The 17283-nt window shown below is 39.9% G+C and overlaps 1 protein-coding gene across 1 annotated transcript in view; it reads left to right on the top strand.

Annotated features, from left to right (window-relative positions):
- ANTXR2 (ANTXR cell adhesion molecule 2) overlaps window positions 1-17283 on the top strand; it is a 109386-nt gene that overhangs the window by 55412 nt on the left and 36691 nt on the right. The window contains exon 9 of the mRNA XM_065405127.1: window positions 16446-16524. Within this exon, the coding sequence (XP_065261199.1) occupies window positions 16446-16524 (79 nt within the window). The remainder of the gene's footprint in view (window positions 1-16445; window positions 16525-17283) is intronic.

Raw genomic sequence — 17283 nt, 5'->3', positions numbered from 1 at the left:
CCCCTTGGACTCTTCTTGGAAATGAAGCATGTCATATCTGTGCCCCATTCCTGCTTTCAGTGACACTAGTCTGGGAGCCAGAATTTTAAAATTGCTTCTGAATTTAATCTCCTGCATAACAACAGCATGTTACATTGGCCAGTCACATTTGTGGTAAGTTCATTACACAGGCAGACTGCCATAGTAGTGCTTGTATCTTCTGGGATATGTATAATATATGCTGAACCAGAGCAATCATCCTTTATAAAGTTTCTGACTTGGCTCTGCTAAGTAAAACTTTACCTCCCAATTACTTCAGATTACTCGAGTAGTAGACACTTTAACAGTTACCTGTAGATGTAAACCTTCCCTTTCTTCCTCCACATATTAGTGTATTATTTAAAGTGTAGTTGTAGCCATGTTGTTCCCAGGATATTATAGAGCCGAGGTGCGTGAGGTAATACCTTTTACTGGACCAACATCTATTGGTGAAAGAGAGAAGCTTTGAAGCTCACACAGAGCTCTTTCTCAGGTCTGGGACAGGTACTTGTCTCTGTCTGTATTATTTAAAGAATTCAAGAGACAGCTTCTTTTGTGTCCTTAAAAAATCACCTGGTGTATTGCTGTTTTCATGGGATGTTAACATATGGCATCCATTTTATATTTGTAAGTATTCAGTATATCACTGTCACTTCATTGTCTGGTGGTTTTGCTTTGTTTTCCTTATTTTTTTTTTCCCCATGTGGGTGTTAAGACCTCGTATGAAAACTGATTAAAGTTTAAAAAAAAAAAAAAAAAAAAAGTGCTGCCGCGTAAGGTGACTGATGTTTAATATGTTTGCCTAATTAACTTTTGGCTAAGGATTCTAACCCATTAAATAGCTAGTTAGTATATGTTTCAAATAAACACATCTGGTCCTGCAATGAGTGAAGGTTCTGCCTGTGTGTGGGTGACAGATGTGGCGGTCGTTTCCCCAGTTCTCTCTTTTAAATAATTAACACCACACTGGTGAAGTAGCCCTAGACAGACAGCCTCGAAGCCAGCTGTTTAGTCTCAGAGCTGTATCTATGGACATGTGCCTCATCTCATTAGTCTGCTCTGTCTATTGCGTTCCCTCTTCGTTGGCATTTCAACAAACATGTTTAGTCCTAAGAAACATTTTTAAAAAAACAACAACTTTGGATGCTTGGATTTTGGTCTGAAAGGCAGCAGGGAAGGAGGGAATATATATCAGGCCACCCATGGGGCAGATAGGCCTGGACTCTCAAGCTTTGGAGATTGTTTGGAGATGCCAAACAAAGGGCATTTGAACTAGTCCCGCCCAGATGTTTCATTATTTGAAGTTGCTGAGATGGGTTTGGAAACAACCTTCTTTGAAAGACACAATGTCTTGTGTTAGTGTATTTCTTTGTTTGATATATGACTTCACAGCCTGGAACAGCTGGAAATTCTTATCAATTGCAGCAAAGAGAAAAACTAACATTAGCTGTATACATAAGGGATTGGACTTCCCGGTCAAATGTTGTTTGATTTTTCATATGTTCATGTTGTTGGTTGTTTTAAAGTTCTTTTTCAGTAAAGGGTGGGAGGAAAAAAGGTCACTTGCTGGTTTGAATTTATGTATATATTTTGGAATAGGCTAATTTGCACAAAAATAACTTCTTAAAATGAGATTTAAATTCATGTTATCCAAAGGGCATGGTAAGATTTATTCTTACTTTCAGAGGTCCATGAACCCTGATCATTGCATGGCCATACCATAATGGTTAACATGCAGCTGTCATTTGTTCTAGTGATATGGGCTCAGTCTGTGACCTCTGTTTTGTAAGACATCAACAATAGCACAGCTGCCCCTGCATAGTTGAGATCTCAAACCTGCAATTTGGCAAGAAGAACAGAACAAATTGGATAAATATACATAAACGCATTGAGAAAGAAGGAAAAACAGAACAGAATGAACCAGTGCATTATTCTACAACTTGTTTGATAGGGATCATTTATGTAGGCATATGGTATAGTTAAATGTGCTTTCAAAAACATTGGCCCGATTCTTCACGCAAATATGTAATAAATATCTAAATAAAAAGAGAGCTGATACAGTATCAGTAGTTCTCTTGAAGGAGACATAAGAATGTTTTTGGAAGTGTGTGTGTGTGGGGGGGAAGTGATGGGGATGTTACATACATTTAGATTCCCACAGAACGTGCCATTAACTTAGTTTTGAGGATACACAGTTGTTGTCTCACAACACTGTAAGCTTAAAAAAGCAAGGAAGTAATAAGTTAAGGCAACGATCACACCCAACTTGATACCCATTTCCAAGCTTTAGTAGCCAATTGTTATTGCAACGCTAGACCACAACCACCTTAAAACAATCGTTAACCTACACACTTTTTCAATTCAACCGTACTGTCACTTTAACGCATACATTAAAGAACTGAAAATCACACGGGAATGCACATCCTCAATTTTGACCTTCTAATACTACATTATTTAGTAACTTAATGACAATTGTAAGTTAAAATTAGTCTTCAGATTTCAGCATTCCAGATGGAGAGCGAATTCAAAGCAGATTACATACTCAACCTTTTTTAGCTTATTAAAAAAGCACTAATATATATTTAAATTGTGATACTTAAAAATATCAAATCAGCTAATCATCGCACAGTACCTCACAAAACTATACAAGAATACTATTCAAATTATATATATATATATACACACACACACATATTTTTATATATATATATAATAAAATTTCTATATGCATTGCTAAACACATTAGATAATTATGGATCAAATTCTAGCGCTGCACCAGTTAACACTCGCAGAGCATTTGACCCTGTGCATTTAAGAGGCTGGAGTTAAATGTTGTGTGGGTTTTTTTTTTTTTTAATTACATGTAACATATAAACAAGAAGTCTGAGGATGTAAGGCTGGAGATAATTAGTGTTCTTTAGTGGGCTTATTTCTGGAGTGTCCATTTTAAATGACAATATTCTGAATACCCCCCAATTTTTTGCCTTGTTGCAAAAATTAGAATTATGAAGAGCACACATCAAATATGAAAGATGAACCTCAAGGAAGTTGGATGGAATGTGTTATTTTGGTTCAAGGACCTTTTTGATTCCTATAGGAACAAATGACTGAGTGCTTCCTGGGAAGTGCTGAGCATGAACTCCTACTTACTGCTTTGCTGGATTAGTAGTGTTAATGTACCCTCAGTGCTTTTTACTTTGTGAAGGCTAGGACTATAACAGCGTTTAAAAAAGAACTGGATAAATTCATGGTGGTTAAGTCCATTAATGGCTATTAGCCAGGATGGGTAAGGAATGGTGTCCTCTGTTTGTCAGAGGATGGAGATGGATGGCAGGAGAGAGATCACTTGATCATTGCCTGTTGGTTCACTCCCTCTGGGGCACCTGGCATTGGCCACTGTCGGTAGACAGGATACTGGGCTAGATGGACCTTTGGTCTGACCCGGTACGGCTGTTCTTATGTACTTTCTGAGTCCAGTTTTGCCCACAGAACAGAACCCCTCATGAACTTCAGTGGGCGCTGCTGAATGCTCAGCACTTTTGAAAATCAGGACATTTTATGTGCCCAAACCCAGGTTTAGGCACCCATTTGTGAAAATCTTAACCCAAATTGACCACATGTGTTGTCAGAGCTGCCTATCCAAAACCTACCCAATCGCCTTTCCCATAGAAAAAAGGATCAATACAAATTGATGATTGGTAAGATTGTCAAGTCAAGACATGGTTTCTGGAGCCATGGTCTAGGAGGTGCTTCCTTAAGGAAAGCAGGCACCCTGCTCTACTTAAGGGAGGTGTCAACAGCCTCCTCTAAAACTGGTTTCAGCACTTTCCCTCTGACCCTCACCATCCATGAAGTGGTGTGAACCAATTTCCGAGGTTGTCGTCTGAAGTTACTCATTTACCTTCAGAACCTCAGAGGGTGAAACCTTGCCAAAACCTAAGTAGAGAAGACATTTGATTTGTCCCTTTCAGGCACTGTTTTGCTGCCCCCCCCCCCAAGCCAGATTGTTCATACCTGCATGAACTATCATCTCCAAAAAGGAACATGAAAATTTCTCATATTAAGAAAAAACTCTTCTCTGTCATTGACAGTCCAGCAGCTGGAGCAATTCCTCCTTCGCCTAAAGGGGGGAGGGATAGCTCAGTGGTTTGAGCATTGGCCTGCTAAACCCAGCATTGTAAGTTCAATCCTTGAGGGGGCCACTTAGGAACCTGGGGCAAAATCAGTACTTGGTCCTGCTAGTGAAGGCAGGGGGCTGGACTCAATGACCTTTCAAGGTCCCTTCCAGTTCTAGGAGATAGGATTTATTTATTTAAGCTATGGTGCAGGTGCCGAATGCCTTGAGCACACCTGCAGCATATAACTTCAAAAACCCTTTTATTCTGGAATCGGTCATACTTGCCACATGACTTCGGTCACTAGGGCTTTAGCTGCCTTTTCTTTCAAAGGCCTGTACCATGAATGTTGAGGACAAAAATCTGGAAGAGGATGTTTGTGTCAGCAGGCACTCAAGTTGTGCAAACCTCCCCAAAAGCAATTTGGGAGATGAATTTGAGCTGGAAGCCAATGGGGAGTTTTTTCTAAGAGCTGCAGGATAGGACCTAATATCTATTATAAATATTAACTTCTGAAATATTTTAAAAAGGACATTTAGTTTGACAAGATTAGATTATAATGGGAAATATTCACAGATGGAAACATCTTCAGTGAATTGTATAGGCATGCTGGCTGTTAAGACATGTGGATCTTATGTTAAGATCACTAGTAATTTCTAATGCAGTCCTTCACTGTCCTCACTAGGGCACACAGTGTTCCCAATGCATTAGGAAAGACTGCATGAGCAGAACTAAGTGCTTAATATTATGCAGTGGCCATAGAATCTTGAGCTGAATGAATAGACTGATTTAACATAATAATGACTCTTCAGAGCATGGCACTGCAATTTCCCATGATTCCATGAGATCAGAGCTATTGCATTGCTGTCCTCCAGTTCCCGGTCTTAAATTCACACGTGCTGCCAAGCGGCAAAGTGTTTAAGGACCTTTGAACTTCTACCAATTCCACCAGTATATCAAACAGTCTGTAGTGGAAGCTTGATATTGTTGGGGTTCCAATGGGGACTGGTAAGACAAGTTATGTTTTGGTAGTGTCTTATGCTCAGCTCAACTAAGGGGGTGGGAAAAGATTGCATTTTGTTTTTAATTCTTTAAACGTTCCAAAATTAAAATAATTGGCTTTGCATATGGGGTAGGTCCTGTTGTTTTGGGAAAAACACAATATTAATTTTTACACCCTCAGCAAGTGTCAAGAATCTGAGCAAAAATATCACAATTGTAGAATATTAACCATCTGCAGCACTGTCTGTGCTCACTATTGAGTAAAGTCTGTCCCATGCTTCCCAGGCACAGGTGCCTCTGGACACATTAGAAACATATCAAGGTTTGAAGCATAGCTCTGTGGGGGGAGGGATAGCTCAGTGGTTTGAGCATTGGCTTGCTAAACCCAGGGTTGTGAGTTCAGTCTTGAGGGGGCCATTTGGGGATTTAGTTGGGAATTGGTCCTTCTTTGAGCAGGGGGTTGGACTAGATGACCTCCTGAGGTCTCTTCCAACCCTGATATTCTGTGATACTAGCTCACTGTGCCCCACTGCACTTGCAACTTGGGGAGCTGCACCACTCACTCCTCCTCCTTGTGGCAGGGCGGTGAGACAGCAGGAGCAGAAGCTTCTGCACCGAGAAGGAGAAGATCTGCAGCCATTAGAGAGCTTGCAGAACAGAGGAGTATGCTGTTACCTCACAAGCCTGTAGATCTCCTGATTGTGCAACCTGCCACCCGGATACACTGTTCTTCAAGTATTGCTTTAACTTTTGTGTCCGCTGGAAACGTTGCTGTTTATTTCCTGCATCATGTGTTTATGCAATACCTCCTTGCACTGGGACCATGATTTGTCCCTAGCTTCATAAATAGTTTTCTGAACCACTGTAGATTATGGTCAGATTTTCAAATGGACACCCAAATCCATACTAGTATTTATGACACAAACATTGAGCAAGTAGCAACTCTTAGTTGTACTGCTCCAGGGCAGACAAGGGACCACAGTATGACTCAAGGAATCAGAATGTGGCCCCTGATTCCTTACTTGTTCCAGGAAGTAATCTGCTCCAGCCTATAGCTGACACTGATTTCCTTTCTCTAGGTGTCAGGCACCCACATATTGCAAAGACTTCAGTAGAAGGTATGGGTGGTCAGCTCTTCTGAAAAGCAAGCCGCTAATTCAAGTGCCTAAGCATAGGTTTAGATACCTAATTAAGCTACTCAGATTTGAAAATTATGGTCTATAACAGATTCATGGAGCTGGTTTTACACAGATATATGACACCATATTTTCTCTGTAAGAAAGTGGCCTTTAACCAGTCGGAGGGTGTCAGACTGAAACAAACAGGGTAGTATTGGTGAGAAATGAAATCTTCCAAACTCTGATGCATAAAATATATGTTCATTTAGAAACAGTTGTGGGTTTTTTGGGGGGTGTGTGAGATTTTTGTGTGTGTGAGAAGGACAGATGTATTCATAGATTTAAATGTCAATGGAAGGGAGTGAACTGAAGGAGACAACGGCCAAGCAACTGATGTGTTCCTTTATAATGGGACCATTTTGTGTGTGTGTGTGCACATTAAACAAAAACATTTGACATAAGTCCTCATCCTGTGATTGGATCCACCCATGTGGCATCTTGCACTATCAGGAATCTGATTGTGGGACTGGGGCCATAGTACTGAACAAGATTATTTGTCAGTCCTAGCTATGTGATGTCTGTACACAGATAGAAGTATGCAGGCTTATTCTCATTCACATTAAGTCCATTTACACCCCTCTGGGAATGTGCACAGGCCTTAAAGTGAGGTTGATATTGCCAGAATGATGTAAACGAGAAGCAGGCCTTGTGCATACAGTGATAGTAGTAAGGGCTTGCCTACACTTACGGGGGATCAACACATGGTGATCGATGCATCGGCGGTCGATTTGGCGGGTCCTAGACCTGCTAAATCGACCGCAGATCGCTCTCCCGTCGAGTCCTGTACCCGATCGAGAAGAGTAAGGGGAGACGATGGGAGAGCATAGCATGGACCCTGCGGTAAGTAGATCTAAGCTACGTCGACTTGAGTTATGCTATTCATGTAACTCAAATTGTGTAGCTTAGATCGACTTGTCCCTGTAGTGTAGACAAGGCCTACGAGAAATAATAACATGCCGTCATTTAGTTCAGCCAAACCCTTCCTCCATCCCAGTGCCTGGTTATGAGTGTGACACTTTCTCTCTGTCTCTCTGTCTCTTGTGACTTCTAGTATCAAATATAAGATAGAACTACATGCAGTTTAGTGAGGTAGCTGCCTTAACAAAATCCCCCCTTTTTAAGGCATAAATCTACTTCCCCCCTAAAACTATGTGCAGCGTTTTAGCTATTTTAATGCTGGCACTTGATTCCAAAATATCTTTAGTCACCATAATTTTAATAACTTTTTGAGCAGTTGCCAGTTTAATTTTCAGTGTGTGAAAATTGGAGGTAAATTATTTATTACTTCCAGCAAATGTCTTTCATGATTTTATTTAATTTTTTCATCTTTTTTAATGGATTGTAAAATGGCAGTCTTTTATTGGATACTCATAAAGTAAGGAGCAAATGAATACTTTGCAAATAGGTTACTGTGGATTGAAATGTCAGCAGTATTTCACAGGGTATGAAATTCCTCAGACCAGAGCTGAACTGACATATGGCAATGGGCCATATTCCTCCTGTGTAACAATAAACCATAGCCGGACACAAAGAAAAAAAAAAAGTTGTGACTTTTAGGACTTTTCAAGTTGAATTTTTTGCTCATTATTTAGAATAGTGACCAGTGGTTATGACTGTTGCAGTTGAAGTTGTACAACACTTTCCATGATAAAATCATGTTTACCCTGAACTACCCAAAAAAGGGAAAAAATGCCTTTTCGGCTGAAGTTTTCCACGTTTGGTATCTGGAAAAGTTCTGCTAAATCCTCATTGGCTATTTTTGAGCATGGGGGTGAAAAAATATGCCTTTTCCCATTGTAAAACAAGCTCAGAAATGTGAACTATTGGGAAATTGCATCCTGGACATACGTAGCAAAAAACATGGTTTAACCTGTGAATACATGCACATCTAGCTAATTGTACATCCTTATTGGTTCAGAGCTTACAAGCTCCTCAGACCCATCCCCTTGGGCATGTGGCTGGAGGAGGAGACCATTAGACAGGAGCAGCAGGAGTATCCCACTTAGAGATCAGGGGAATCAGCTGTTGTTTTTTCTGAGCCTATACATAGTAGTTCCCCAGGAGCAGAGCCTGAGGGAGCCCAGCAGCTCCTCCACCAGCCTCTGGAGGCTCACTCCAGCAACCCCACTGAGCAGGCTGTGTATGGGGAAGCCAGCTGGCTCACAGTAGTCCAGAGGAAATGGCAAGCAGGGCTTGAGGGCCATGGTTGGGGCCAGTGGACCTCCATTTCTGAATCTCTGGTTATTGTCCGTTGGGACTGCTGAGATAAAGTTGCTGTGGTAACCTTATCATCTACAGTGCCTGACTTTTTGTGATTTCTAACTAGAGCAGACTGGAGCAACTTCTAAGGTTTTCAAAGTTTGTTTTTGTTCCCCATTGGAATGAAAACAAAACCTTCCAAATGTTCTTGCAAAAATGGAATCCTGTCCAAATGTCCACTTTCAATTCAGGAGGAAGTGTCGTGCAGGCTGGTAGTTAAGGCCCAGGTTCAAGTCCTTGCTCTTCCAAATTCAGAGCATAGTTTTCCATCCCAGATCACTCTGAATCGGGAAGAACAGGGACTGGAATGTGGGTCTTATACCACCCGAGGCCAATGCATTATCCTCTGGGCTATTGAATGTGAGAGTCTCTTGCTCTCTTTCAGCCCTGGACCCACAAAAAGATTTTCCATTAAATGTTTCAGCTTCAACGAAACCGCATATTTTGACACCAAATTTCATTTATTCAAAAACGTTCCAAACAGCTTTTTATTTTAACTTCAGATCATTGTAGTTTTTTCCACTGTTTCCATAGTTGCTTGTAAAGATTGTGGGACAGATCCTCCGTTGGTGTAAATTGGGTTACATCGTTGACGTCAACGGAGTCATGCTGATTTACGCTGTCGGAGGATCTGATTCTGTTTTGTTTCTTAAAAATTTAACAAATCCTACTTGTTTTGATACTACTTTTGTCATCAGTATGTTATTTCTTCCATTGGTTTGTTAGGGAGCTTCTTGTCCGTTTTGTCTGTGTTCATGTTTGGTAAACGTGTGTATGTTACCTGAGTGGTGTTTGGCAGCTGTGAGATTCCAAATGTCTAGGAAGAAATTCTAAACAGTACTAAAGTAAGGAGCTGAGCGTATTGGGCTAAATATAATTGTGCATGTCAGAAATAAACTTTCAAAGGATGTAACTGTCATAAGTTGATATTTGAATGTACAGCTAGTTACTTGGGCGCACTTAGATATCCTTAGATTGTGAAGACACAGAAGCAGAGACAGTCCTTTCATGTTTGGAAAGCAGCTAGCACACTGTAGGTGCTTCCATAAATAAATAAATATTTACTTGAAGATCAGTCTATCTGTTCAGATTTACAAAACCACTTGTTCTAGCAGTCAGGCATTTGCAGAAATGTTACCAGGCAGGCTAAGTCATGTGTTCTCTTAGGCTTCAGTCATGTGCTCCCTGGGACGAAACCGTTAGTCAAGGTCTAAATTCTATAGCCAAGATTTTCAATAATGCAATAATGATGTAGGGTGCCTCAGCTTTGGGTGCCCAACCTGAGACACCTTTAAAATAGTTAATATATCATGTTAATGTATGCAAATCTTTTCTCTTGGGTGTTTGGGGAGGGGGTTGAAGGTATAGGTTGATGTATTGTGAGATTATCATCATCACCACAGTGGGCTGGCACGGTGTGTTTATGGCCAAGCATGTCAGTAATGTTTTCTGGATTTTAGTTGTGAAGGGCATTTTTTAGTTAATGTGAAGTGCATAGGTAGATACCCAAAATCAAAATAAATAAAACATTGCTCATATCCCTCAAACATGACAACTGCAGGAAAGAAATTATTTTGTATCTTGACATGTTGATATTTTTGAGGATGAGACAGTTATCTGTCTGAGTTCACTCTGTAGCTTCAAGAACTGAAAGAATATGATCAACTCCTCTGAGAATCTTGGATGGCTGGCCCCTGCAGCTGATATAGAAACTGGTTCTTCTGAGTTGGTTAAATCGGAGTTGATAGCTGATGTGTTCAGTGAGCCTGTTGCTTGAGATTTTTGTCAGAACATTTGACAGCTAAAGGTTGGTGGAACATGCAGCCTGGCAAATGGCACTAGGAACCGGATCCTGCTCAGATTGAAATCCGTGGGGATTTTATCTTTGGGCCTGACATAAATGTAATCTATGCCTGTTGAAAGGACACTACATTGCCCTGTAAAGAGGCTTTATTGTAAATGGAAATCAGATCCTTTGTCTTCAGTGTGGGAGAAGGATTAAGTTGTAGACAGTGTCAATAGCCGCCTTATCAGCAGTGTCCATACAAGAATATGGGGTGCTCTTTATTTTAATCACTGACTTTTTTGTATTGTTTTGTTCTGAGTAATGTAGGCCATGGCAGGATACTTAAGAGTATGCTCCCATTCACGTCAGTGGAAAATGGTGTCTTTGACTTCATTTATCCCACTTCTGAGATCCTGTTTCCAAATCACATTTAATAATATTAAGTATTTATTCATGTACGGTGTCAGTTATGTGTGGTGCAGTCCTCTGAAACCAGTTTGGGAGCCTGACACTCCAGGGTTCTACCCCTGATACCGGCTGTTCACCACAAAACCGGCGTGGCCTGGGGCAAATCATTTAGGATTAAAATTTGCAAAACTGGGTGCTTTCAGTTAGGCTCCTAAATCCCTATTTAGGCAATTCAGGGATCTTATTTAGGTAACTAACGTTGGCACCCAAGTGTGATGATTTTGGCCATAACCTTTGCCTTAGTTTCCTGGTTTGTAAAGTGGTGGATAATAATCCTGGCCTATATCTCAGGCATGTTGGCAGGAGTAAGTAGTTAGCTGAACTGCGTGGGTTCCCTCATCTTCTCTCAGCAAATGGCAGTCTTCGTGCCTCTGGTGGTAGTAAGCCTGCTTGGAGCAGGTACACAGAAGGTCACAATCTGTATACTGCTAGGCGTCTTGACCCTGCTGACACGGGTCACAAAAGGAGTGGGTGGAGCCAGAACACTCTGGAGTTGTGCTAATTCACACATTCCCTGAGCAGCCTCCACTGGCAGGGCTGGAGTTTAAAACCGCCATTCCTGGTGGAAAGCAGTGATTGTATTGCTGCCCGTTCTTACTCTGAGGTATGAATCCCTGCTTGAGCTCAGCTGGCCCAATAGGCACGAATGGATGCCCTGTGCCCTTAATATAAAAGTATTAGCTATTATGTTAGATTTTTTTCGTGTTTCCTGTTTGGTTAAAAGGAGTTTCTTGATCCACAGCGTGTTACTTGTAATAATGGGAGAAGCTTCTGTACTCTTCTAGAGTATTTCTGCCACCTTCACATTTCCTGTGGTGTTCAAAGTACCGACTAAAGTAACCAGAACAGAGCTTCACCTATTCGTAACAACACTGTGTGAACCTACCATGTTTCAGCAGATCTCACGAGGCTCCCAGCTAGGAAAAAATGCCTCAGGAATCACAAAAACGTGGAAGCTGCAAAAGCTACCTCCTGGGAAAAAATATTAAAAGGCTCCATAAGAAATCTAGGGAAAGAACTGGCCCCTCCAATTGCTTGTAGATTAGAGGCTGATTAAAAAAACCCAACACCAACCACATGCATTTCCCCACAATGCAGAGAAGGGGAAAAAGACTAAATGACTTAATGTTGCTTCAAACACTAAGTTAGGGCAAAGTTTAAGGGGTTTGATTATAGTCTTTAAGGTTGGGATTTTCAAAGAAACCTGATAGAATAGAATTAGGTACCCAACTCCCAATTCAGTGTGTTCATGAGACTGTCTCTCTCCCCATGTATTACTACAACAACTTAGCTCATCTGAGATGTTTGAGCTAACAATACCCTCCTTCAGGTTTCAGAGGGGTAGCCGTGTTAGTCTGAATCTGTAAAAAGCAACAGAGGATGCATCTGAAGAAGTGAGGTTCTTACCCACAAAAGCTTATGCTCCCAATACTTCTGTTAGTCTTAAAGGTGCCACAGGACCCTCTGTTCCTCCTTCAGGTTGTTCTGCAAGCTACATCTGTTTGCTCTTGAGGAGAAGGGAATGTTTGTGTGTTTGTGTGAGGGTCTGGGAACGGAATAGGGGAGATTGGTGTCGGAAGGGTGCCTTTGAGCTGGGAAAAGGTTGAGGGAGGTGCTTTTCTGGTTTGATATTTACAGGTGTTGCCCATGTCTAGGAGCCTTGTTTTGTGATGATTCTAATAAAATAATTAAATATTTATGTCTTTGTAATGAGTTAAGAGTTTTTAAGGTAGGTGTAATTATAAAAGTGTATAAATAAAGAAATAAACATTACCAAACATCATAGATACACATGCAAAGAAGAATACATCTCTAAAAATTCAGTTGCTTGCATAGTTTAATTTCTGATGTGTTTTTATTTTCCAGTAGCTCAGCTGAAAAAATTAGAACCTGAATATATTACTGAACTTTCAGTTACTAGGGTTGAAGATGGCATTCTGTCATTGAGGCATTTTTTCCCTCTTACTGTCATGTATGTCTTGGACTGCCAGTAACATATTGAACAAATCAGCTAACTTCCAGAAAGTACAGAATATGATGAAATACAGTTAGAAAGTTTTACTGCCATAAGGAAACACACAAGAGTTTGGTAGGAAGGAAAAAGTTGGCAGAAGGGGAAGACCCAGAAGGGGCAAAAAAAAGAATCAAGAGGTATTCCAGGCTCACATTCAAATTTTAAAAATAAAGTACATAGGAAAATCAAGCAACTGAAAACAGTTTGAATTTTTCACCCATAAATCTGTAGGATGCAGTAAAATTTATAATCGCAGGCATCCTGGCAGTCTACTTGCCAAATCCAGGAGCTCTCAAACCTTGCTCAGTCAAAACTCCTGTTGATCTCAGTGGGAATTTTGCGCATGAAAGGACTGCAGGTTTTGTCTTAAAAATTATAAACAAAGAGTTGAGAGAGCTAAAAAAGTAACTTAAACAAATTTCTAACATCACTGGAGATAAAAAAAAAAATATTTTAGTGGGTATATTATAGCGCAGGTTCTCAAACTTTAAAAACCTAGCGTGTTATATTTAAAACTCAGAAGCATGTGGAGGACCATCTTCGGATCTTTGATCATTGTAGTTGCATGCTAATACTTTATTGTGTTGCTATATTTTAAACCAACCTGCATATCTCCGGTGCATGGCCCCTACTGAGACATGCATCACAGTTTGAGAACTGCTGCTATAGTGTTCCGGTCTGTGGGTGAATCCCTGGCCCCAATGAAGTCAATGGAAGTTTTGTTAATGACTTCAGTAGAGCCAGGATGTCACCTTATATTAGAGTATTAAACCAGTCCAATAGCTTGACTACTTGAAGATTCCTGGACCCATTCTATTCTGTTGTGGTTGTCTATTATATTTAAAAACCAACCAATCAAAATTTCACAACAGGCCTAGCATAAACTTCTCATTTAGATTTGTCACTATTTGAAATAGATGGTGAACACTTCAAACATTAGTGTGGGCATCAAGTTCACCTCATAATGTTATAGCCCAATGTCTTAGCTAGTCAGAAGTCAGCCACCATCTCATTTCAATAGAAGTCCCCTCAGTTTTGTAAATGTCTGTGTAAGAAGCCAAAGTCAATCTTAGGGTGATGAGTGAAACAGATTGACTCACTCCTGAAGACTGGGGATGTTGACTTGATCTCTGCTGACTGGCCTCTGATCCTGAGTTAGGTTGATTGGGCTCCCTCTTATTAAAATTTTGTCATTGATAAACACTGTCACTAGAGACTCAGCTGATGTGCCAAAATAAATTAAGATGTACTTCACCACCCCCCACCCCAAATAGTAAGACTAACAGTACTTCTATAGTGCTGTATGTAATCAAAATGCTGTACGAAAATGAACTAATTAATCTGCACAACCTCCCCGGTGAGGTAGGTATGGTAAATGTTGTTATCCCTGTTTTATTGCTGGTGGATAAACTGATGCTGAGAGGTGAAAATGGCTCACCCAAGGTCACACACCACAGCTTTGAGTAGAATTTAGGGCACTGTGAGATTTACTTCATTAATGCTTGGGAAATGCTTTGAGACCAACGGATGGTATACACTGTAAAAGGGGAAAGCATTCATGAATTAGTAATTATTTTAATTACTACTACCAAAAAGTTCAGTAAATGTTGAAGAGGCAAATTGTCTGTTACACTCATGAAACATAACAGAAATTAATGCCGTTTCATGGGTGTGTAAATAAGCAAAATTTGGCCTGGAGTCTGTATGTTTTATAGCACGTCACTGCGTAACTCGTGCTTTAAATAGGCAAACAAAGCAAAAGGGAAAAAATGAAACACGGTGTTATGGACGGATAATCTTTTCTCTTTGCATTTGTGCTCAGTTAAAAATTCACAAGTCAAAAAGGGCTTCCCTGTGCTGAGGGTACATACGAGCACTTATAGGCTGAATTCTTCTCTCAGTTACATCTGTGCAACACCACTAGGATTACAAGGCCGTAAAAGGACCTGATCCAAGTCATTGAAGTCAACAGAAAGACTCACATTAACTTCAAGTGGGCTTTGGATCAGCGTAGTGGAGAGCAAAATTTGGCCTTGTATTTGAATGTCATAGCTGGCATTTAGGATGGGCAAACTTCAAAAGGTTCAGAGGGTTAGTTCAGATAAACATCCAGAGTTTCTCTGATCACCTGTCAGGAATGTGGGCCAGTTTCAACAAAGCACTAAACAAATGCTTAACTTTAAGCATGTGCCTACTCAGCAGAATGCTTAGGGTGATATCGTGTCCCACTGAAGTCTATGGATATTTTGCTGTTTACTTCAGGGAGCCAGGATTTCACTTTTTTGCTTAAATTTAATCACATGCTTAACTGATAAGTCAGGGTTTTGGCTCTATACATTTATCCAAATCTTAACCAAATTCATATGTGATATTGAAATCCTCATAGGCTCTCTCATGAAACTCCTAGTGTTTTCTCTGGTTTGGATCAGAAATACTATAAGAATTGAGTATTTCAGTAGTTTTTTTCCCTAGACTTGTCTAGAATTGTGATGTATAGGGGCAAAGTGCAGAACTATTATTTATTTATTTATTTATTTATTTAATTTATTTTATTTTATTTATAACTAAAAGTGTAGAAAATTGGAAGGGACAAGAAAAAAAATTATGCAGACTTTTCACTCACATCTATTTAGAATGATGCATAATATAAAGAAAGATATTGGGGATTTTTCTTTCACAGCACAGACCATTTTAAAAAAAAAAATTGAGCAGTAGAAGCAACTTATTACCTTTTTACTAAAATCTGAAACAGAAACCAGCTGAGACAAATTAGTTAAGAGTTTCAAATTTAATATTGACTAAAATGCTTGTGCCAGAATAAAAAATTATGATATCTGTGAAGGGCAGTATAAATGATTAATCATTTTAGTTCAAGGAGATCTATATTTCAAAACATACCCTGCATATTGTGAGCTTTCTGAATCATGAAACAAAGACAGAGAAGTTTGAGTCTTTTCTGTTTAATATTCACCATATATCATTTTCTTCTAGGATTAATTTGAAAAATGTAAACTACTTAATATTTGTATAACTTTAATATTGATGTGCTATTATAGACAGTCTTGGCCACTTATAAACAGCCAGCATTGTTGGCCTGCTGGTTGCATATTACTAGATATATTTTTATTGAACAGGGTTTACAGTATTATTTTTATTACTATTTGTAAAAATAAAACCCTAAAAAAGTATGATCGAGGATGAGTTAATATTTTATAATTAGATAGGTCTTTTTACCAAGGATATCAAACTTGTCTTCAAATATTAACTCCTGTGAGGTAGCTAACTCTTAATATGCCCATTTTACTGTTGGGTAAACTGAGACACAAAAGTTGAAGTGCCAATTACCAAACTTTGATTACTAGAGTTAGACAGCTAAATCTATATCCTAATTGAATGGCTAAAAATACTGGCAAATTGTAAGGGGTCAGGACTATCTATAAACAGTAATACAACATGTTAGCTTTAGAGATGTCCACCTCTTGTTTCCCATTCTCCTGGTCTACCACACGTCCTGCTCTATTTTAACGGAATCTGACTGGTGCAAGATGCCTACTTAATGTGTATATGCTCATGTATATTTGTTTGCCTTTTTTTTTAATTTCCAGGACACTAGAAGTTTTGGTGAGTTTGAATGAAGGACAATCTTTGATCTCCAGCTCATTAATAATTACAGCTTCGGAATGTGTAAGTCAATGACTGACATCGTTTCATGTAGACGTTGAAATTGTGAGACTTACCGTTTTATGCTTGCGTAACTTTTTGGGTGGGAGAATCTCTAATCAGAGCAGAGCTGCGTTAGCCTATTAATAATGTGTGAAAAGGAATAGCTGTGAAACCGTACCTAAGCACAGGTGCATATATCTTCTAAATCATTAACTGTTGCGAAACGCATGTTTATGTTCTTCATTTAATTTCTGTGCACACAGGCAAGCTTCTCTGATTGGATGTGCTTAATGAAACGATTGGTATTTGGCAGATTTTTCTGCAGTTATAGTATGTGAAATGACTCATTTATTATTTCCCATTAAGGTGGCAGACAACTATACTAGTTAGCATTCCAATCTACATAGGGTTGCCAACTTTCTAATTGCTGAAAACCGGACACCCCTGCCCTGCCTCTTCCCCTAGGCCACGCCCCTGCCCCGCCTCTTCCAGGAGTCCACGCCCCCTGATCCCTGCTCTTTCCCCAAGGCCCCACCTCCTGCCCCGCCTCTTCCCCTCGAGGCCCTGCCCTCTGCTCACTCTCCGCTCCTAGGAAGCTGGTGTGATTGAGCAAGATAGTGCTGATTCTTAGATGAGACTTAGAACAGCATGAGAGGTTTAAAAGAAGTGTTTGTTCTTTGTCTTTTGGAAAACGTTTTTCTCATACTTGATTTCTTTCTACAACAAAACTCCACAGAAAAATCATGTGGAGAAACCCTCTAGCTTTAGGAGCATTCATTA

This window comes from Emys orbicularis, chromosome 5 (genome assembly GCF_028017835.1).
Source record: "Emys orbicularis isolate rEmyOrb1 chromosome 5, rEmyOrb1.hap1, whole genome shotgun sequence".
NCBI lineage: Eukaryota > Metazoa > Chordata > Testudines > Emydidae > Emys > Emys orbicularis.
Note: the sequence above shows the minus strand (reverse complement) of the source record. Positions and strands in the feature narration are given on the sequence as shown.